The sequence below is a fragment of the Ceratotherium simum genome, chromosome 21 (assembly GCF_057802395.1).
Source record: "Ceratotherium simum simum isolate JZ-2026a chromosome 21, ASM5780239v1, whole genome shotgun sequence".
NCBI classification, from domain to species: domain Eukaryota; kingdom Metazoa; phylum Chordata; class Mammalia; order Perissodactyla; family Rhinocerotidae; genus Ceratotherium; species Ceratotherium simum.
Window position 1 is genome coordinate 21,634,467 of NC_141920.1, and position 23,471 is coordinate 21,657,937.

At 51.8% G+C, this 23,471-nt stretch overlaps 1 protein-coding gene across 1 annotated transcript in view; it reads right to left on the minus strand.

The window, feature by feature from the left end:
• Nucleotides 1–2,079: 2,079 nt before the first annotated feature.
• The window catches only part of ARHGAP40 (Rho GTPase activating protein 40), a 37,671-nt gene continuing 16,279 nt past the window's right edge, over nucleotides 2,080–23,471 (minus strand). The window contains 15 exon segments of the mRNA XM_014787450.2: nucleotides 2,080–3,098; nucleotides 4,120–4,175; nucleotides 5,607–5,776; nucleotides 6,561–6,701; nucleotides 8,721–8,927; nucleotides 10,731–10,813; nucleotides 12,706–12,865; nucleotides 13,261–13,338; nucleotides 13,782–13,873; nucleotides 15,454–15,619; nucleotides 17,944–18,095; nucleotides 18,697–18,772; nucleotides 19,326–19,546; nucleotides 22,645–22,671; nucleotides 22,674–22,846. Coding sequence (XP_014642936.1) covers nucleotides 3,007–3,098; nucleotides 4,120–4,175; nucleotides 5,607–5,776; nucleotides 6,561–6,701; nucleotides 8,721–8,927; nucleotides 10,731–10,813; nucleotides 12,706–12,865; nucleotides 13,261–13,338; nucleotides 13,782–13,873; nucleotides 15,454–15,619; nucleotides 17,944–18,095; nucleotides 18,697–18,772; nucleotides 19,326–19,546; nucleotides 22,645–22,671; nucleotides 22,674–22,846 — 1,894 coding nt within the window. The 3' untranslated portion in view covers nucleotides 2,080–3,006.

Genomic DNA, 23,471 nt, shown 5'->3' on the forward strand with positions numbered 1-23,471 from the left:
CTACTCAGTCTCCCTGCTTCTGTTCTTGGCTCTCCCCTCACTAGCACCTACCAGGTCCTGATCCTGCTTCGGGTAATCATGGTGTGGCTGAGAGAGCTCTCGATTTGGAATTGGACATCCAAGCTTCTCACTCTGTGTGACTTTGAACACATGGTTTAACCTCTCTGAACTTCATTCCTTCATATGTAAAATGGGACTGTGGTAATACCGACCTCATAGGCCTGTGGGGCTAGTGCTGAGCTAAACTCATGTTTCATCCAGTCTGGGCTCTTTGATGGGGCTTCTGGGGAAACTGAGGCCACTCAAAGCTCTTAATCTGCTATAGTTTCCGAATGCCCTGCCTGGCAGTTCCAGGGTTAATGTCAACGTTCTCTTGGTTAAGGGAAACGCCTTCTTTCTGGTTCTGACTGTGTTTGTATTGTGTGAAGCAAGGAAAGAGAGAGGGAGACTGAGGAAGTGACCATCACTAAAACACTTTTAAATATGGATATTTAAGGCAAAATGCTTTGGATTTATGGTCTAAAATAATTGAGCTTGCATCTTGATACCAGATTAACCTGCATTGGAATTGAATCCTGTCACCTATTAGCCATGTGGCCAAGTAGTATTAACTTTCTGAGCCTCAGTTTTTCTGCCTTGTAAAAAGAGAATAATAATAATGCGTCTCACAAGGTTGTTGTGATAATTAGAGGAGTTAATATATGTAAAGTACCTGGTACTTAGGAAGTGCTTAGTGACTGTTAGCTGCCATCATCACTTTATCACCCAAATTAAGACACTGGATTATTGTAAAGATTAAATTTTTGAAGCTCTTGGCAACATCAGCATCATCACCAACACATCACATCACTATCACCATCATCATCATCACCATCACCGTCATCATCACCATCACTATCACCATTATCACCATCACTATCAGCATCACCACCACCATCATCACCATCACCCTTACTATCATCAGCATGTCATCATCACCATCACCATCACCATTATCATCATCACCATCAACATCACCACCATCATCATCACCACCATCACCATTATCATCATCACTATCAGCATCACCATTATCACCATCACTATCAACATCACCACCACCATCAGCAGCATCACCATTACTATCATCACTAGCATCAGCATCACAATCATCACCATCATTACCACCACCACCACCGTCAACGCCTTACAGGGTGAAGCAGGTACCATCAATGTACTACCATCTTCCCTTCAGCACTTCCGTTTCAGTGTACCACGGCCAACTTCTAATTGCCAGCGTCTGCATCTCTTTACCTGGGGGCTTTCTCTGGCTACTGGAACCCACTATGCCTGTGCTCATGCAGCTGAAGGGCCAGGGAACAAACGCCCACCCTCCTCAGATTCAGCCCTCAACCGATGACTCACAGGAGTTGATGAATAGATGTCCCTTGGGTGGGATAACTCTGATGAATATCTTCTACATTGTTTCTCAGAGTTCCCCAGTAGAATTAAGCTCTGGTTGCCCACAGTGGTAACTTGCTCCATCACGCATCCTTTTATGGGCTGCTTCCCTTTCTCTATCTTACCTCCCCACTCTCTTGTGTTTCCTGGGATCACTATTTGCACTTGAATCGTAGTCTCAGGGTCGGCTTCTGGGGGAACTCAAGTGGAGACACTGGGTCATTGTGAAGATTAAACTTGTAAAGCTCTCGGCACATATTAAGGGCTTAATAAATTCATTGTTGAATGAATGAATGAATGAACGAGGCTTCACCTGCCCCGAGGAGACAGACCCGGGATAGGGGAAAAGGGGAAGGGAGAGGCCTGGGACCTTGGAGATGAGACGGGTGGGGAAGATCCCAGAGAAGCTGTCCCTGCAGTGCCCCCATCAGCAACTGTGTCAGGACTCCATCTCTCCCTCTTCTGAGTTCTCTTCCCGGCCCCTCTGCTGGCTGCAGGTTCCAGATGTGGGCAGACCACATTGAGAAACACAGCAAGACGTTCTCATCACCAAGCTCCCATGTTAACTCCCTGGAAGGACCACACCCACTGAGAGCTGGGCTCAGGAGAAAAAAGCTTGAACAAAGTAAAAGTGACATTTAACTTGTGCCTTTAATGTTCAAACAGAATTTAAATATTGTATTACAAAATGACAAGATAGTACAAAGCAACATTTAAAACATGAGAGCTGTAGGGGCCGGCCCGGCCCGGTGGTGTAGCGGTTAAGTGCACGCGCTCCACTGTGGCGGCCCAGGGTTCACAGGTTCGGACCCCGGGCGCGCACCGATGCACCGCTTGTCAAGCCATGCTGTGGTGGCCTCCCATATAAAGTAGAGGAAGATGGGCACGGATGTTAGCCCAGGGCCAATCTTCCTCAGAAAAAAGAGGAGGATTGGCAATGAATGTTAGCTCAGGGCTGATCTTCCTCACAAAAAAAAAAAAAAAAAAACCATGAGAGCTGTAAAGGGAAGTTTTTCCTCCTTCCAGTTCTCACAGGGCTGTTCACGGCCCCAGTGTTTGATCCCCCTCCCTGAGCCCCAGTCTCCTCATCTTTCAAGGGGGCTCAGAGAGGGCAAGGGACTTGCCCAAGGCCACAGAGCTCACCTGGCGTCGTCTCCAGCACTGCCCCACTATACATTGTAGGGCCACTTTCAAAGCAGGTTTCCCGGGCGGGGGTGGGGGTGGGGGTTGGGACTTGCCTCTTGATAGAGGTGCTGCCTTTTTCACTCTCCTCAGGGCTGGGAATCACGGACAAGACTCTGTGGAGGTCCAAGCCCCCACCGTGGTGTTGTCTTCTCACAGGCACGGTGTAGGAGCCAGCTGTCCTGAGGACTGGGGAGCGCCTGGAGTGAGGGCTCTGTGATCGAGGTTCTGTGGGGACGATCTGAGAGGCATCTCAGAGAGCACGCCTTGGAGGAAGATCGAGACCTTCCCCTCAAACAGCTGTGCTCCCACGCTGGGCACACGGGTACAGAGCCCACAGGGGCAGGGGTGTGGCATCCGCGCTGCTCCTTAGAGTCCCAAGGCTTAGGTGGGGCTCCGTTTAATGACCCACTCGCCATGGGGGTTGGCACGATACAGATCAAAGAGGTAGGCATCTGGGTCCAGGCGATGCTCACCTGTGGGAAGCAGGGGCCAAGGAGGTTGAGGGTGGTGGCTGGAAGATGCTGCCACCCTGCCCAGAGCCCATCACCAGGCCAGGGCACGCCCCCCGACCCCCATCCCCCAGAGCTGTGTGAGCCTTAGCTGCTCTGGCTCACAGCCACTCCTTTCTCTGGAAAATTGACCTCCAGATGTCAGATGCCTTGCCGGGGAAGTTATGCCCCCTCCTCCAAGGCACCCCACAGCCAATGACTGACTGATGAAGAGGTAGGAAAGACCAACTCCTGGTCTCTAAAGGGAACCACCTGGATGCAATTTGCGCTCTAGAGCCCCCTTGTGGCCAAGGCTAGACTTCACCCCTTCTTCTTCCCTCCCTCCTCTTGTAAGGCTTCGCCTGAGGAGCATTCCCTCCATGCGTCGCTACTCCCTAAGCCTTGTCTTAGCCTCTGTTCCTTGGCCAGTGGTTCTCCAATGTGGTCCCCGCATCAGCAGCATCAGCAGCACCTGGGAACTTGTTAGAAATGCAGAATCTCAGCCACCTATGTTTAATAGCCCTCCAGGTGTTCTGATGCACCGCTGAAGTTTGAGAGTCACTGCTCTGGAGAACGCAGCTGAGAACAGCTGCCCATCCTTGGTTCCCACAAAGGCAGAGGACTCGCAGAGCTGGACATGTGTTTGCAGAATTCCTTAAGGAATCCACGGCCGTTGACCCAGGAGGAGGTCCACTTCGGCTGCGATGGCCCAGAGGCATCAACTGCACTGGTTTCACTGACAACTGTCACACTAAACAAGACTGTCCTCTCCATGCCTGAGGCCAGCTCCAGGCAAAACTCCAAGCTCCAGGATGGAATGCTAAGGCGTGGCACAGGCTGACCCTTGACTTCACAGCAGGGTTCCATCTGGTTTCATGCGGGACAGAGGCCTGAGGGGAAGGCTCATCCCGAGTTGGACTCTGGCCTCCCCTGGGGCCCCAGTGAACCCTCAAGGTCACAGAGCTCCCAAGGACCTGCTCGGACCCACTGCCCACCAGGGACTTACTGATGTTCCCTCCAACTTCATAGAGGAGGATGTCGACTGACTTCATGGACCCGCTGCTGCAAGACAGAGAGAAGCAAACCGCTGACCTCTCCCGGAGGCAGCGAGACCAACAACTGCTATGGACCCCAGGCCTGGAAGGGGCGGTCCTCACTGATTTTTGGTCCCAGGTGGGAGATGGACATAAGGACCCTCCTGAGGGAGCTGGGGCACAGGGGCAGGGAAGAGGCAGTTGGACCGCACTCGGGGAGGGCCGGCCATGGGTCCCCCACCACAAGACCCCTACCTGCTGGACATCAGAATGGAGGCTGCAAGGGTTGGGGGATAAGGGGTGACAGATGGGGACAGGAGCCTGCTGTGAGGGGCAAATTCTGAGTCAAGATGCATTGTGGACATTGTATAATTATGTATGAAAATTATAATTATCATATAGGTATCATATAATTATCACATGATAATTATGGATATCCTGCATTCAATTCCAGAATCTGTCCCCAATTTGCTGTGTGGCTCTGGGAAAGCCCCTTCCCCTCTCTGGGCCTTAGTTTTCCCATCTGTACAAGGAGGAACAAGACTAGACACTTGCTAAGGACCGACAGTCCAAGAGTCCTTCAAGCCAACTCCATCAAGGAGGCTCCTGAGACCTCAAGCTGTTTCTTGCATCCTGGAATAACAGGTGCATATCACCCCCACTGATCCTCTTTCAGCTGTTTGGCCATGCTACCTCAGGACCTTTGCACATGCACTTTTCTGCGCCTGGAAGCCTTACGTCATTCCCCAGAGTATACCAGGTGCCTTGTTTTACATTCACATTGTTCCCTGTATTTCTTTTTTTTTTTTTTTGTACGGAAGATTAGCCTTGAGCTAACATCCGTTGCCAATCCTCCTCTTTTTGCTGAGGAAGATTGGCCCTGGGCCAACACCCATGTCCATCTCCCTCTACTTTATATGGGACACCGCCACAGCATGGCTTGACAAGTGGTGCGTCAGTCCGCACCTGGGATCTGAACCCATGAACCCCAGGCTGCCGAAGCAGAGCGTGCGAACTTAACCACTACGCCACAGGGCCAGCCCCTGTTCCTTGTATTTCTTATAAAACCTAATACAGTTTGTAACTTGGTGTTTTCTTTGTGGCTATTTGGCTCATATCTATCTCTTCTACAGGGCTGTGAGTTTGTAAGGCCAGGGCCCCTGTCTGTTCTTTTCATTGTGATTTTAGCATTCCATATGATACCTGTCTATAGTAGGTGTTTATTAAATACCTGTGAATGAATGAATGAATGAATGATGGCTGTTATCATTATTATTTGGAGCCAAGAAGCTCTCTAAGAAGGTTGAAGAACCAGTTCTGACCGCCCCAGAAAGGGAAAGGCCAATGGCATATACAAATCCCCTTGATGGCCTTCAGCTCTAAGGTGCCGACCCACCCCTGCACCCCCTCCCTGCTCCCTGCAGGGGAGAGGCTCCTGAGTTGGGGAGGTGCCCCTTACCATGGGAGGAGGCTGTCCGTGTCCTCACTGCCCTCTTGACCCTGTGAACCGGGGCTGAGGCGCTCTGTGAACTGCCTGAGGACGTGGGCCACTTTGGTACCAGCGGTCAGGGGCACCTCCAGGGGATCTTTGATAGGCCAGGCCACCTGGATCCTTGTCACTTTGGGAGTCTGCAGAGCAAGAGAAAGATCCATACACATAGGCACACACGTGCATGCCCGGAATTCAAATGTGTGCACATTATCACACTTACATATGCACTTACGCAAATACCCACGCTAGACATGCAAGATGCACACATACACAGCAGCCGCTTGTGCACAGACTGTATCGTGTCCACATACGTGACGTCCCCTGACGTGTGCAGACACAGACACAGGCATAGAAACATACGTGTGCACATGCGTTCATACTCATACACACAACAGGAGTGCATGCAGTGCACCTACAAACACACGCATACAGTTTCATATAAATACACACCATGCACGATGCGACGCCGGTCAATTTCTCTGTTCTGGACTAACAAGGAGCCCTACCCAGGACTCCTGCCAGGAACACTCAGTATGCTTGGAAGGCCTTTCCCTTCTCCTGCCCCTTCCACGCCCCAATCACGGCACACAGCGACCCCCACTTCCCCAACCCTCGGTCAGGCGCCCAAGGGGCTGCTTAAAAATGGGGCAGGGGAGAGAGCTTGTATAAGTCCCACACCACGCCAGTTTCCCTCTTCCTCAGGCCCCTGTCATCTCCTTCGTTTCTGAGACACCGCCTCCTCGCTCGCTGTGATATGGATGGGGCGCCCCCTGGTGGCCGCAATCGGCAGCGCCGTTCCTGGCGGCCTGGTAGTGAGTACCTGGAGGATGCGAAGGCGCTGAGCCCCAGGTGCCCTCTGGCCGCCCCTGGTCTCTTTCTCCATCCCCCTGGGTCGGGGGTGGGGTGGGGGGTGGCACTCACCGCCTCGAGGCCATCCCCCGCCTTGTCCCTGTCTGCGTGTACCCTTCGCAGCCAGGTCTTGAAGCCCCCGTCGCAGAGCTGGGGGCGCTGGCCACTGCTGTCGTTCAGTTTTCGCACCTGGGCTACCAAGAAAGAGGCGACCTGGCCGGAAAGAATCAAGTTTCAGCAGGGCCATGGGCTGCTGGGCTAGAGGCAGGGTCACTGTGGCCTCTTCCCTGTCCCAGCACCCCACACAGGGCTTGGCAATATGTATTTGTTGAACTTGGGGCTGGCGCACTAGTTTGGAGTGAGGAGGGGGGCCATTTAGCCCCTAAAGAGGGCCATGAAGTAGGGGACTCTGAGAGTAGAGCCCACCCTTGGGCTTACTGGACAGTGGTGTCCCCACACAGAGGCTGCAGGGTCCTGCACCTGCTGTGGGACAGCTGCTCGTTCACACACTCAGACAGGGGTGTCCCCAAGAACACACCTGGAGTGGGCTAAGGCTCTGAGACCCCCAGCCAGCCCAGCAATGGAGAATTCCCAAAGACCCCCGGATCAAGCCATTCCCCTCTGTCGAATCAGACCCCAGCAGACGGAGTCAGGAGAATCCAGACTCTACGGACCCTGATAATAAAGAGCATGTGCCCTGGGCTCTGACAGAACTGGGTTCCATTCTGGGCTTCTCTATTCACTGGCTCTGCGATGCCTGAATGAGATAATCCATATGGCGGAAGGTGAGGGGGAATTCTTCCATTTTACTTTATCTACATCTATGTGGCCTGAAACTTTACAAGAAGGCATTTAAGCATTTCTTTAATTTTTGAAACTCCCTACAATAAAAACTATTAGAATCTAATGTATTTTAGTAGTCACATTACCTCAGAGAGCCGAAAGAGCACAGAGAAGCAAGGAACTATGGGAGTGCAGGCGTGTTCCTGTGTGGGGGAGGGGGGCTTTCAGCAGAGGAGTTGGCTCTTGAACTAGGTCTTGAAGAATGAGCAGAGGGTGCCAGGCTTCTGCCCTTTCTAAAAATGGAAGGGAATTGCAGGCAGAGTGAACTGCATAAGCAAAAACCCAGAGATGTGAAGTGCAGGGTGAGTTTGGAGAACCAGCTGGCATTTGGTGTGTTTAGAACACAAAGGAGTGCCTGGGTGTGGTGGGGGAGAAACTGGGAACAGTCAGAGAGCTTCACTTGCTGGTTTCTGGAATAAAAAAATCTATCCTGATGACTTTAAGATAGGAGGAAGGAAGAGAGGGAGAGAGGGAGAGGGAATGGATGGATGAGTGGAGGGGCAGACGGATGGGGAGGTGGATGGATTGGTTGGGGGGGTGGGTGGGTGGCTGGGTGGATGGATGGGTGGATGGATGGATGGATGGATGGATGGGTGGGTGGGTGGGTGGGTGGATGAATGGGTGGGTGGATGGGTGGTTGGGTGGATGGATGGATGGGTGGGTGGGTGGGTGGGTAGATGGGTGGGTGGGTGGATGGGTGACTAAACGGAAGGATGAAGAGAGAAATGGGAGGAGGAGGTTACGTGTTTCTAAATGAAGTGGCCCGATCAGCAGCGGTGGGCAGTGCTACCTTGCGTTCGTGGGAGTCTGGAGTGCTGGCTGGGTCTTCCCAGTGCTCCTGCTCCACCCGCAACTTTCAGCAGGCCTCGCATGCCCACACCACAGAGGGGTCTCTCCCTACTCTTGCCACTCGCCCTTGCTTTGTATTATTACTCAGGGCAAGGCTCATAGGGGTGGGAAGTGTCTTGGTTATCTGGCTCTGGCTTCTGTCTTAGGCAGGCCCTGTGCTCTGAGCCTCACGGCTGGGGCTTTTTCAGCATCATTAAATCTTTGATGTGAAGGAATTCTTTGTGGGAGCTCAGGGAACACCCATAATCTGGGGCAGACCAGATGGCAGTGCACTGATTGAGAGGTGTGGCAGTGGGGACAGAAAGTGTAGACACCTCTTGGACGCGAAGGCGGGGGGAGGAAGAAGACACCGGCCACCCATAGGACGCAACAAAGGTCCCAGAAGAGACACAACTAGGTATTCGAAAGGACGGTACCCACAATCCTGGATGGCAGGGATATCAGGGCAGCTGTACCCAGAGGAGGACAGGGCCTGTCTGTCCCTGCTACCCGGATGGACATCCCCTCCCCTCCACTCATGCTTGGCCCAGCAGCACTCACCGTCCAGAGCAGATCCTGGTAGTGCACCATCATCTGTACCACCTCAGCTGCCCCCTCTGCCAGCTGCTTCTCCTTGCCCTTGGGGAGTCTGGGGGGCCACCCTCGGTGCAGGAAGAGATTAGGGGCCATCACCGTGGAAACGTTCCACAGCGTCATCTTGTTGCGCTGCTCCCGGGCCACCACCTTCCTGAGGAATTCCAGGAGTGCCTGGGGAAGGGCACAGTACCACCCCCACATCTTAGCACATCCCCGTGCTCCCCACCTCTCCCGAACATCCTGCTGTGCAGCTTGGAGGCACTGGAAAGGAGCCGGGGATGGAACAGCTGCCTGCCGTCAGCCCACCCCAGGACCGCTCTGTGTCTCAGGTTCCTGCTCTGCAAAATGTGGCCCAAACCCTTCCCCTTCCCTGCTCCCTCAGAGCTTAACGAAGCATGCAGGTCAGACTTCAACTTCCAGGCAGAAAAGAGCCACAGCTCTGGAAAGTGGGTCTTTTCCTGGCGAACCCCAGGTCAGCTCCTTCTTTCTGGAGTCTGGATCTGCCCAAAATGCAAAGGAAAGAAAAGGGAAGCAGAGATAACGGGAAGAAAGGAGGAGGAGGATACTAGCTAGCATTTATTAAGTATGCTTTGTGTTCCTGGCCCTTTTGTTAGCGTATGTATTTATCACCTCATTTAATCCTTACACTCTACCATTGTACCCATTATACAGAGAAGGAAACTGTTGCTTGGAGAATGTGCCCAAAGCCACATAGCCAGTAAGGATGAAGGGACGGAGGGAGGGATAGAAGGATGGAAACATACATGGATGGATGGATGGATGGAAGAAGGAAGGAAGGGAGGGAGGGAGGAAGGAAGGAAGGAAGGAAGGAAGAAAAGAAGGATGGAGGGAAGGAAGGAAGGAAAGAAGGAAGGAAGGAAGGAAGGAAGGAAGGAGGGAGGGAGGGAGGGAGGGAGAGAGGGAGGGAGGAAGGAAGGAAGGAAGGAAGGAGGGAGGGACGGAGGGAGGGAGGGAAGGAAGGAAAGAAGGAGGGAGGGAGGGAGGGAAGGAAGGAAGGAAGGAGGGAGGGAGGGAAGGAGGGAAGGAGGGAGGGAAGGAAGGAAGGAAAGAGGGAGGGAAGAAGGGAGAGAGGGAAGGAAGGGCATATATTGAGTACCTGCAAAGTACCACATCTTCTACTCTGATTCCTCATGTGTTAGCTCTTGTAATTCCCGAAACAATCACACAAGATGCTATTATCATCCTCAGTTTACTGAAGAGGAAAGAGAAACTCAAAGGGGCTGTCTCTTCAACCAAAGCTGAGGCACAAGGAGTGGAGGTCCCTGGAGCCCAGCTCTACCTGGTTACAAGGCCTTCCTCGGGGCGTCCTGCGTCCACATCAGACGAGGGGTCCAGTAGACCTCCGGCCTCCTCACAGCCTCACCCTAGAGCTGCTTCTTGGGTTTGACCCAAGGACAGCCAGGAGGGCACTGGGAGCTGAACGAAGGCTGTGCCCCAGCCCCAGCCCCCAGTCCTGAGCACCCCCATAGCACATAGTGTGAGTTCCCCAAGAGAGTGTTTCTCAAACTGGTGCCCCACAGAACACCAGTGCCACGCATGCTTTCTGCAAAAGCGGGAAAGTGCTACAGACCCTAGTCCCTCTCAGAGAGTCACAAAGCCTCAGCACATCAAGGGCTCTGAGAAGTCCTGTAGGAATGAACGATCCTTAGCCTTGTTTCATTAACTCAGTGTTTACCCGTCTTATCAGGGCTCAGAGCCCTTTTCCCCATGACTCCTGTTGGCACACACAGAAGTGATGCCCAGCAGTGCCCACTCCAGTAAGCGCTAGTTCCTTTCAAGACTCATCTGCTTTCTTTAGGGAAAAGTCTCAGGAAAGACGTGGCCATCACTGTTGGTCATTCCTGCACTCAGCACCTGGCAGAGTTGTTGAATGAATGAATGAGCACATTTGGAGCCCTCACTGTGGCTGCGGGCTGAGATGACAGAGTGGAGGCAGCTCGGGGGGACTATTACCTTCAGGGCGTTTCTGTTGGGTTCCGGGAGGATCAGGATGAGCAGGTGAAGGGCCTGCAGGCGCTGCTTCAGGTCGGGGATGTCTGAGGGGAGAGGGGCACCTGGGTCTCAAGGACTCTCCCTCCCGGGGTCTCGAGGCCCCGTCTTGTGGGGGCGCAGATTCCAGAGCTGGAAAGTGCAGGGCCAGCCGGGAGATCCTTCTTCCTAGGGCCTGAGACTGTTCCCTGGGCTAGTGTCAGCTCAGACAGAGCCCCAACTAGTGCTGGTGGTGAGGTCACTCTCTATGCTGTGTGAATAAAAAGTAACACACAAGCGTGCATGCACACATGAACGCACACACGTGTCACACACACACACACAGATGCACAGAAACGCAGTGGATCGGCCATCACCCTCAGGAGGGGAGCTGGACAGCTCACTGTCCTGGAGAGAAGGTTTAAGGAAACCTTGTGTGTTCTGAGGCTTGAAAAGGAAAAGCTGTCCCACACCCGGGGTCAGGATGGCCCAGGAGAAGGGAGGTATAGGTATAGAATTCAGAGAAAGAGTTCACCAGAGCCAGACCAGACCATCAGCTGAGAGCCAGCTGGAGCCTGGAGAAGAGCTGCGTCAGGCAACACAGAGGCTGAGCACCCCGGCTTCACCCCCAGGATCCTGTGTGGCATTCATTCACTCACTCACTCACTCAACAGACATCATCAAGCACCTATTAGGTGCTATGCTCCGGTCCGGGCCCCGGGACACAGCAGTGAAGGAAACGAACAGGTCGCAGACTTGGGGAGCTTATGTTTCTGGGGAGACGACAGGCGATAAACAAGCAAAGAAATAACTAAGTATCCTCAGCCACTGCTTCACACGAAGAAAGAAATAAAGCAGGGCGTTACGATGGGCGGTCTGGGTGGGCAGCTGTCAGGTCAGGGAGGGCCTCTTTGAGGCGCTGACACTGAGCTGACATCAGAACGGCAGGAAGCAGCTGGCCAAATGTGGGGGGAAAGAGGATTTCCAGATAGAGAGAGCAGCAGGCACCGAGGCCCCGAGGAAGGGAAGAGAAAGGGACCTGTCAAAGCTGATGGTGGGGACACAGGGGAACCAGAGGAGAGGGGTCAGAGGCAGAACGGCCTGAGCACGGAGGAGGGTCCTGTGGGCCGGGCAGGGAGTGAGAGTTTATTCCAGGTGGGTTGTGGAGGGTTTCAAGCCGTGGAGTGATGTGATTTGATCTGACTTATTCGAGAAGCAAAGGCTGGAGAGGATTTCTCAGGATCCCTGCCCTGACTTGGGGATGGAAATCAGACTGCCTGAGCCCTGAAGCTTTTTGGAGAATTCAGAGAGAGAGAGAGAGAGAGAGAGAGTGTGCTGCACACCTGGGCTTCCCTCCAGGTCGCCAGTAGGCTGTCAGGCGGGTTGTTTCATTCTTTGGAGAACAATAGAAGTTACTGTGTTTGCACTCTACAGGTTGTGGAGAAGGCCGGGCAGGAACATATATACGCAGAATATAAGGAGAGATCTGTGCAAGGCATTCTGATCCGCAGACGTGCACACAGACAGATGGCATGCACACGCACGTGTGCCCACAGACACACAATTAGATGAGCCTGGTAATCTCAACCCCATGGATATCACGAAGGGAAGAAAACTGGCCCATGTGAGGACTAGTAAGGACTGTGCTGTGCAAAACTTCCCCTCCTCTTCTCCCCCGTCACACTACACACACACACTCATGCCCATACACACACTACACACACACATGCACACACACTACACACGCACACACATACACACACCCGATATGCACCATACACATGCACTCACGTGTGCGTATGCACATGTACACATGCACACGTATACACACACGCACATACACTTCCTCAAGATCACAGGGAATAGGTAGTCCTGTCTTCCCACCACTTCCCCTCTCCAAACAAGGCCAGTGGCATCAAACGCTCTTGTCCCTAAATGCAAAGGGCTGGGGCTCACTCACTGGGCACCACGGTGAAGGCCGGGAGGTACTCAGCAGTGAGCAGAGGCGCCGGCAGCTCCCGGATGAACCTTTTGAGCAAATCGGACGCATCGTTGTGATGAACGTCGTCCCAGCTAAAAAGGCCAGTGTAGAAATCTCTCTCCAGCTTTCGTTCCAGCCCCTGGAGGAAGGAAGGGCACTCATGAGAAGCTGGCCCAAGGCTCCAGTAAAAGGCGCTCCACCACTTCTCTGGGCATCAGTTTCCTCATCTGCAAAGTGGGGACAATAAGAGCTCCCACCTCCTAGGGCTGATGTGAGGATTAAACGGCCTGATGTGTATAAGGCACATAGCACAGCGTTTCACTCAGTATATGTTGGCAGTGACTCCAGGGCCCACACTCCCAAACCCTATGCTCTGTTGTGCCACCTCCATGACCCTCCTGGAATTCCACCACCCAAACAGAGACCAAAGACAGAACACAGACAGCTGGGCACTGGATTCTCTCCCAGCTTAACACACATGTGAGGGTGCTGGGAGGTGCAGCCGCGATGAAGTTGGGGAAGCCAGACTATTACCTTGACCCTGGCCTGGGATCCAGGCACCCTGAGAATGCCTTCCGTGTCCAGCCCTCGCTTCTCCAAACAGGACAGCAGCTATGAGAGAAAGAAACCAACGTTTAAACACACAATCATTGAAAAGTGGGATTCAAACCTGTGTGTTTGTCCCCGTGAAAACCAGGAAGAGGAGAGGGCTCAGAGAAGGGTCTCCCTCAAAGTAAGAATAATAGCTTTCTTGGCCACTTCCATGAGCCAGGCATTGCTCTGAGAGCTTTATTTCCATTTTTCTCATTTAATCTGTAATAAAAGGAGGATACTGTTATTATAACCCCACTTTGCAGATATTGAATGGGAGACTCATAGAAGTTCAAAAATTCATCCCAAGTCTCTGAGCCAGCAAGCATGAGAGCCAGAATTTGGACCCAGGTCTCCTGATGCTCAAGTCCACGCTCTTGTCCCCCAGGCTAGACATCTCCCAACAGTGGCACCCAGGGCCAGCCTCTCACGGGCTACATGAGCCCAATCTGGGGACAACTTACGGCTTGAAGGACCAGTGGGACCTGGGTGCTGGGGAGGGCTCTGCGGTCAGCTTCTAGCAGGGCATCGAGGGGCACGCCGAAAAGGCGAGTTTCTGCGAGAAGTCAAGAGAACGGAAGGGGAATTTCACTTCCTGGCATGACAACTGGGCTCCAACTTGCAAGCTCTCCTGGGCGGCTAGAATCAAACTCCTTTCCCCGCGTAAGGACTGAGTTCTCTGGAGGATGGCTGGGCTCAAACCTCCCCACTGCTCTCGCGCAGAACACTTGGCCTCAGCAATAAGGAAAGCATTAGATGCGTCACAGAGCAGAAAGCCTCAGCTGGGTGAAGGCATTGACAGGAAAGCCTGCTGCTGCCCCAGGGAGCACTGGGTACAATACGTCACAATGGGCTCAGTAGGGGTCTAGCTCTGCAGGGATGGCTCACGTTCCTAAGAAATGTGTTTCCCAGGCCTTCTCACTCAGCCTGCCCTGTAGTCTTCTCGGGCCAACTCCTCCTTCCAAATCTACTCTGCAATTTCCCCCTTCTCCCATCACCTGCCTACCCCTTTCTCCACTAAACCTCTATCCCCTTGTCTGCCTCATCCACCATCCTCTTGTCTTTAAAGAAACAAACAAAAATATCACAATGTGTAGTGCTGACAATGATGCAGTGAGATGAACAGTCTCGCACACTACTGAAGGGTAATATATACAAAGAATTTAAGTATATTCAAAAATAATCTAAGATGCATTCAAATTGTACATGCAGCAATAGTGATTGTGTTTTATAATAGGAAAAACGTAGAAATAATAAATGTCCACTAATAGGAAAATGGTTAAATATATTAGGATATATCCAGAAAAAGGAAAATAGTGCCCTGATTAAAAATCATGTTTTCGAAGAATGTCTAAGAGTTGTGGTAAATGATAATATTGTTCGAAGTTCATTACCCTTCCATGTATCCACACCCTTGGCCATGTGAATTTGCAACTCTTCGCATTAAAGAAGCAGAAAATACTTCCCCACTCCTTGCTAGTCAGCCAGGTGGTAGCTTTGGCCAATGGACCAGTAGCCTCCACGATGCGAGCAGAGGCTTAAAATGCATCGTGTGGTCAGTTTGTCTTCTTGTGCTTCTGCCATGGCCACGAGAACAGGGTCCAGCTCGCCTGCCGGTCCCAGGAGGATGAAAGACATGAGAAGCAGACCCAGAACCAGCCCATGGCTTGGAGCCAAGTCCAGCCGAGATGGATTCCAGCCAACTAACCTCCAGTTCACCCCCAACCATACCATCAAGAGTAAATAATTGTTGCTTTAAGTCATGAGTTTTGGGGGTGCTTGTTATGTAGCATTATTGTGGCAATAGCTGAATGATACAATAACTGGAAAGTGTCTATTGTTCTATAATATTAAGTGCAGAAAGGATATACACACACAGGGAAAAAAAGGAACAAGATAACACTAAAAGTTAATAGTGCTTATATCTGACTTGTATTTTTCCTTTTTGTATTTTTCTCTATTTCCCAAATTTCCTACAATGAGCAGGAATTGTTTTCATACATATATTTTCAAAAAATACATATACCAGGAAGAAATACAGCAGCTAAGCATGTTTTGGTGGAAGATTCCCCAGCGGCTCCCCAGATGAGGAAGCCAGGGCTTGAGCCCCAGGGTTTGAGGTCTGGGACTGCTGACCTGCGGCCTTGCGCTTCCCTGCCTTGCTCCTCTTCAGGTCCAAGCCCAGGACGTCACAGAGCGCGGTCAGCTCGATGAGGGCCAACGCGGGGATCTTCCTCATGTCCTGCGAGGACAGGTCTCCTATCCTCGTCAAGCCAAGTCTGCCTTTGGGGATCCTAAACCTCTAGGGAGGGGAGTAGAGACAGTCACTGAAGTCAAGTGTGCTGTGTGTGTGTCGAGGCTCCACCATCCCCACCCCACCCCACCCAGCCCCAGGGCGGTCAGCGAGAGGAAGAACAGAGCGCATGACAGCAAGGGCTCAACATTCCATCCCGGTTCAAGTCCAAGCTCTGCCTCTGACCGCCTGCGTCACATTCTGAGCCTCTAATTCCCCACCTGTAATCATAAAATAGTGCCTACCTCACAGAGTTTTTGTGAGGGTACAATGGGCTAATAGGTATAAAGCGCTTAGGGTGCCAGGCACATAGCGAGGCCCCAGTCAATGGAAGCTGTTTTCACTACCTGCATTCAAACCTGAGGGGCTGGAGGAGAGGGAGTGCCCCATGGGCCTCTTATCTGGTCTTTTGTGGCTCTCCCTCACCCCTTCGCGGTGCCACCACGGCTCCCATTCTCCTCTTCCTCTGAATAACAATAGAATATTAATTGAAAAATAAAAGATGCTCGACCGCGCCGTCTACAGGCCACGGTAGGGATCTGCAGGCAGCTCTGGGCATTCCTGCTGCCAATGGGTGAAAAACAGCGAGAGGGAGGAACGGATTTGTTTCCACTGCCTGGGGGACTTGACAAGATTATTCCCCAGTGTCCCGTTCGAGTGCCCTAAGAAGGGAAAGGAAGCATACTGTGCTTGTAGGTAATAATATTACGTCTATAATACAGCCTAGTGCTTGCCATATGGGCTATGGAGTCACATTTTCTGGGATCAAATTCTAACTTTACCTGTGAGTTTGGGTAAATAATTTTACCTTTCTGTGTGTCAATTTTCTCATCTGTAAAATGGTGCTAATAACAGTATCTACTTCACAGGGTTGTTGGGGAGATTAAATTACATAAAGCATATAAAACACCATGCCTGACACACAGTGAGTACTCAATAATTATATTACTGTTTTTTTAGTTTATTTACACCGACAATTACTGTCAAGGTAACAGAATGAAATTAAATCATGTATGTAAAGTTCTTGGTATAATGCCTGGTCTGTGGTAAAAGGTCAATAAGTGGTATCTTTAGATTATTAATTATTGTCATCATTCATAGTTTAATGGGGAAATCGTGTCCTCAAAGCTAGAAGATAAGATAATATTGAGCAGTAATTATCTCTGATGCTTTAGAAATAGAAAGTCATTATTTAAGAATTTTATTTGGTGTACTATGGTAATCTGAGATATCACCGGGAGAAACTAGGTACAGAATACAGGGGAACTCTGTACTACTTTTGCAACTTCTTGTGAGTCTAAAATTATTTCAGAATAAAAAGAAAAATTCTATTTGAGTTAGTGAAAGTACTTTCACACTGGAGTAGAGGTTACTGCAGGGGTGGCGACAAATTTCCTAAGCAGTAGGGAGTAATGGTCACTCGGGAGGGCTCTGGGGGCTTCGGTCCCGGCCCCAGCGTCAGCCAGCTCTGTCACTTCTCTCTGAGCTTCACTTCTCTGTTTTCTATCTGTAAAGTGGGGGTGCAATGACAGCACCCACGTCCTAGAGGGATGTAAGGAAAGAAGCCAGTGCATGCGAAGCCTCTGGAACAATGCCCGGGCCAGCGAAGCCCTCGGTGAAATGCTACCTAGGATTATCTAACCACATCAAATGTGGTCATTGAAGAACCTCTTCCTTTAATAGCAGCGACCCCTGTGAAAAACTATACCTGATGAGAGGGGTCAGAACACTGGTTACCCTGCATCAGGGGGGCTTAACTGGGAAAGGGCCTGGGGGAGCCTTCGTGGTAGTAGAAGTGGTCTATACCTTGATCTGGTGGGAGTTACACAGGGTCACACATCAAGCCGTACATGGTAAGTATTTGTGCACTTTACCATGAGTTTTACTTCAATCTTAAAAACCTAAATATAAATGATTATATCCTAATTTGGAAGGAACTATGCCAGGACAATTGCACATTTGGAAAAGAAAAAAATAAGAAGTTGGGTCTCTCTCTCACACCACACACTAAAATTAGTTTTAAAAATAGCTAGAAAAATACACATAGGTAGAGAGTTAGTTTGTTGGATGAGGGAAGACTTTCTAAGCATAAAAACAAAGAAGAGCATAAATGAAAATATTGATACTGTTGCTAGACTCTAGCTCCCTGCTCCCCACTCCCTGACATGGGCAGCCACTCACTAAATAATTGTGGGGCAAATTAAATGAACGAATGATTCAACAACTGTTGGGCTGGGTGCTGGGCAGCATGGAAGAGGTGAGGAGAGTGGGGCAGGATGTGCTGGTGCCTAAGGGTGGAGCCTGGCCCCCAGCCCTCTGGGCGGCGTCCTCACCGGCAGGGAACCCTTGCTCCAGGCACAGGCGCCACCCGGGGAGGTCACGCCCCTCTGCAGGAGCAAGGCAGCTTGTTCCGAGTAGGCAGAGTCCATGTGGAAGGCTTCCTCCCTCCCAGCCTGCGCCTGTGGCCCCTCTGGCTCTGCTGCCACTGGGGAAACAGAATAGGGAAGCAGTCAGAACTGGCTGCCTCGCTACCTCCTCCAAGCCCAGAGCCCCAGGAAGTGATTTCCCAGGCTTGTGCCCTTGCTCAGGCCCAGTAAACTCAGTAGCAGTCTCTTAAGATCAGAGCTGAGATCATGTCCCCAGGAAACAAGCTCTTAGGCTGAGCACTCAGGCCCTTTGCCCCAAGAAGTGATTTCCCAGGCTCAAGTTCAAGCCCCAGGATCAAATCAATAAGCTTAGGGCTCAGGCCCATTGCCCTAGGAAGTAATTTTCTAGCTAAGGCTCATTGCCACAGGAAGTGATTTTTTGGCTAAGGCCCATCGCCCCAGGAAGTGGTTTCCTAGCTAAGGCTCATTGCCCAGAAAGTGATTTTCCAGGCTGAGGCCCAATGGGCCTGATGGGAAAACCCCCCTCAAGGACCCAAGTTGTCCCCCCAGTGTTCCTTCCTACCGTCCTCAAGCAGGGAAGGCAAGGAACCAAGAGGAAGGGGAAATGCTTAGAGGTGTGCACCTTCTCCTCCTTCACAGAGCAGCCCCTTTGTGCTGCCTGGAGCATTCCCAGGGCCCCGGAGAATGAAGGCTGCTTACCTGGAGGAGACGTAGAAGTCCCGGAACTGAGCTGGGTCCATTTCACACCCGAGTCCCCATTCTCTGAAGTCATTTCCTGGGCAGATTGCAAGTGACAGACAATTCCCAGTGAGTTGTGTGGAAGCAGATGAAACTCACACAACCCTGCGAAGTAGGAGCAACTGAAGCCCAGAGATCTCACCCAAGATCCCATGGCTGCTCCGTGGGGGAACAGGCACTGGGACCGAGGTCTGTCTAGCTTCAATGCCTGTTATGTTCATCACAGGTTATGCCACTTCAAATCTATTCCAAGAAAGAAGATGCCCACAGCCTGTCAGGTTACAGGTGCCAGCAGGATATAGAGACGACAATAAAAAGTACTATAATTGCACTGATACCAGTTACACAGAGAGACAGAGCCTAAGCTTTCAGGGCCACCCACGGTCACACAGTAGCAACAGGCAAGTACACATTGGCGTACACAGCAGACAGACCTACCTGCCACAAGAGGACACAGAGGCATGCACGCATGTGTGCAAGCTCACGCCAACCCAGCCCTACACAGAGTCACTGCATCACTTAGGACGTGGTGGCAGCACAGAGGCCCCAGGCAGACAGGGCCTGCATTGACCCTTATGCCACTTACTTACCCCTGAATAGAAGACCCCAAAGATGTCCCTGACATCTCTGACAGGTGCCTTGTATCGTCTTCGGGCCGAGCGGGCATAGCTATCCAGCCGGCGGCACACAGCAGCCACCTGGGTCTGTGTGAGGGTGGACAGGAGCCCCTGGTGATGACTGTCCAAGCCCAGGCCTCCAAGGAGGCCCGACAGGCCTGTGTCTTGCAGCCACCGGGTTTCGGCCTCTCCTTCTGCCAACAGAGAACACCCAGATGAACACACACAGCTACACACTCTGCCACACGCACTAAACAAAGCCACGTGTAGAAACACACACTCACGTGGACGCAAGGAGCATCCCATATCTGATCATGAGACCCACCGACGCCAACCAAACTCTTCAATGGGGAGAAGATCCAACAAGACATCTGAGAATTTGGGGGTATGAATGGCGTTAACCAGGATCTGGATTTAAACCTACGCACCGCACTCCCTTGGCAACAGAGCAGGTTTGGAAACAGAGTGGAAACAGAAGAAGGGCACCTGTGTGTTCTGACTCTGGAATATAGCAAGGAACTCTCTCCGCCTCCCAAATCTAGCAGAAACCACCCCAGGGCCACGTGGGTCCAGCCGTGCAGGACGCGGGCAAGCAGTTGGGGTCCCTTTGGAAAGCCCCTCTCTATTCAAGACATTATTCATGTTGGAATAGTCCCCTCAATTGTGCTTCACACGGACACTGCCGTGGTCCTACAGCAAAACCATTAATCCAAATCATGGGGCATGTTGAGACTGCAGTCCCGGGTCCCACCTCCAGAGACTCTGCCCCAGGAGTTCAGGCCCAGGGCCTGGGAATCTGCACTTGGAAGATCCTCCCCAGATTCTGCTAATACAATGGGGTCTTCAGATCACACTTGAGAACTGGCCTGCGAGTTCTTTCCTTATTGTGGGGGAAACAGATGAAAGTTCGGGAAGGAAGTTGTACACCCGTGTGAGCGGATTGGCGGGGTGTATTCAGTTGTGCTCATTGTTGACCAAGTTAGTCAACCAGGCGCTGGTGGTTCAAAAAACCAAAACTGCTTTTCTGGCAGCCTGGGTTGTGCAGATGAGCCAGACACGGAAGTCTTTCTCCAACCTCTCCTCTCACTTGGGGACCAAACAAATGCTTTTGGGGCAGCCACAGCTTCGTGTGTCCTCCCCAGACTTGTGTCAGCTGGGGGAGGCACTGAGCCTATTGTGATGCCAGGACTTTTTCCCTCCTGCTCACCACGGGGTCGGTTGTGCAGGATCTGGTCACTAAACCGGTGTTTCCTGAAAGGCAGGCATTCACCTACCACCACATAATTCTTCTCTGTGTCTAAGGAGTCCTGTACAATTATCTACTAAATATTTCCCCTGAATCATTGGTCACATTTTTACTTAATCTATTTGAAAAGGAAACTATATCCCAACCATAAATGGAGCATCCGCCATCACCTGCCATAAGTAGAAGTTAACGGGAAAACAATGACTATATTAACATTCCTGGCTCCACGCCACCCAGAAGCTCCCTCTCTCTGTGAGTCTAAAAAAGCTCCTGTTTTCATTTAGTTGTCCCAACAGGCTTCTCCTTTTTCCACCCTGACCCCAACCCCTCTGTTTTGTTTGAAGTTAGATTGCTGGCCGTATCGTGATGCCAGGCGGCTTCCCTGCAGTGGAGGGCATCTCCTAGAACCCCTCTGCTACCACTAGAGATTTGCAGTCCACACCTGGGGATACTCCAGCAGAGACCATCAAGCCCTGGGAAGGTCTGAGTCTCCCAGGTCACCATGCGTTTTGTAAACCATGGGCTGGCACAGCTGAATTATATGCCCCACACCAAGGAGGGTTCCATGTGGAGGCCCTTTTCATTCCCTCATTCATTGAACAAGTGGGATGGAGTACGAGAATGTGCTTGGTCTGTTCTAGGCACGGAGGGTACAGTGGTGAAAAGGATAGACAATGTCCCTGGCCTCGTGCGGCTTACGTTCCAGTGAGGGAAACAGACAGATACACAAGTAAATGCACCGTGTAATGGCAGGTGACTATAAAGAAAGCAGGGCAGGGGCTAGAGAGTGAGGGGCAGGGGTGCTGTTTACAGAGGGAAGTTGGGGACGGACTTTTAGGGGAAGTGACATTTGAGTCCAGTCCTGATTGGAGAGAATAAGCCATGCAGGTCCCTGGGGGAAGAGCCCTAGATGCTGAGAGGGCAGTGAGGACAAGGCCCTGAGGCAGGAATATGGGAGGAGGCCAAGTGGTGGAAGTGGAGAGAGAGACAGGGCGGAGGAGATGGGGCAGAGGGGTGATTGTGTAAAGTCTTGTAAGCAATGACATAGTGGGGTTCCGTGTTCCCAAATTCTTGGATTCTCGCCCCACTAAGAAGTGGGGTCTAATTCCCCGCCCCTTGAAAATGGCTGGACACAGGGAAAGAGGATGCAGCGGAAGAGACGCTGCCCCTCCTCCAAAGCAGGGTCACAACGGCGAGACAGCGCCTGCCTGGTGCGCTCTCTCTGCCTCTCTGTCTCTGTCTCTCTTTCTCCCTCTCTCTCTCTCTCTTTCTGGACTCATTCTTGGAACCCAGTCGCCATGCCGTGAGAAAGCCCAGGCCACATGCAGAGGCCAGGAGTAGGTATTCCAGGTGACAGTCCCAGGTGAGGCCCAGCTGATGTCACATCCGCTGCCAGACACACGAGTGAGAAATCCTTGGAGGTGACTCCAGCCTGGCCACCATCCGACCGTAACTACATGTGAGTCCCTGGGCAAGAACTGCCTGGCTGAGCCCTGTCAACCCCTAGAACAGTGAGATCTAATAATGATGATGATGATGATGATGATTGTCACTTTACACTATTAAGTTGGGGGTGGTTTGTTACACAGTAATAGACAACGGGGACACATGGTTGTCTATTACTCTGAGAGAAATGGGGAGACATTCAGGAATTTTGAGCAGAAGACAGAATTCCACTCGACTGTTAGCTCCGTGGGGGAGATTTTGTTTTGTGTCCACTGTTGTATCCCCAGTGCCTAGAACAGTGCCGTGCAAATAAAAGGCCCTCATAAATATTTACTGTGTGGATTAATCTAAAGGTGGACATCATCTAATTTACATTAATCACATTGTTACATCTGTCTTTTAATAGACCATTTTGACTGCTTCGTGGAGGACAGACAGCAGGGAGCAAGAGTGGAGCAGGAAGCCCAGTAAAGAGGATACTGCAACAGTCCGGGCATAGATATAGCCCTTTCACGTTCTGGTTCTCGTCTGGACCTCTTACGTCTCCCCCTGTACCAGCCCCTCCCCTCTGCTCAGCAGGCCCCAGCCAGGGCGCCTCACCCTCTGGGGGCCGGCCTTCACCCCCCTGCTGTCCTCTTCCTTCAGCTCATCCCTCTGCTGGATCCGCCCCACCTCCATCCAAAAGCCATCCATGGGCGAGCTCTGCGCTGGGGACAGCCGGGGGCCGGAGCACTCAGCAAGGCGCGCTGGTGGGGGGTTCTTCTGGGGAGGCTGGTTCATTGGGCCTGAGGAGGGGCCAGAGCTGCAGCAAGCAGGGAGGGAGGAGGGAAGTCAGGCAAAGCTCTGCCCGTGATGGGGTCTGTCCTGAGGCATTGTGCTTCTCCAGAAATCTGCCTGGGGCTTCTAGGAGCTGAGCGAGCTTCCAGAGCACGTTTCTCAGGGGTGGCAGACATGTGGCCAGTCTCAGCAAATTGACCAGTTTACCCATCTCCCCGTCAGAATCACTCGGAAACCAATGATGCTGCAGAGGACGGAGAAAGGGCCAGACGGCTCTGTTCTTTCCACCTTCTTGGGCAAGGAGGACAATCTTTGACACACACGTGGTAGAGGAAACATTAATAAGAGGGAACTAAACACCAGGACAGGTGAGGACATTACAGTGCAGCCCCTGCCTCATCTCACTGAATTTTTACCCAAAATGTCCTTTATCTCCTGCCCACTCACACCACCTTATTTGGGACTCTGACTTCCACTGCCCTGGTTTTCCTGTTTATAACATGTGACCACTGCATTCCCTCCCCTCTCCAGCCAGATCCGAAGAGACCAAAAGTACCAGACCACAGAGGTACTATCATCAAACGAGCCAACCAGATTCTCTCAAGGTGCTGAACCAAGAGATTGAGGGGTCGGTGTCAGGCACATGAACT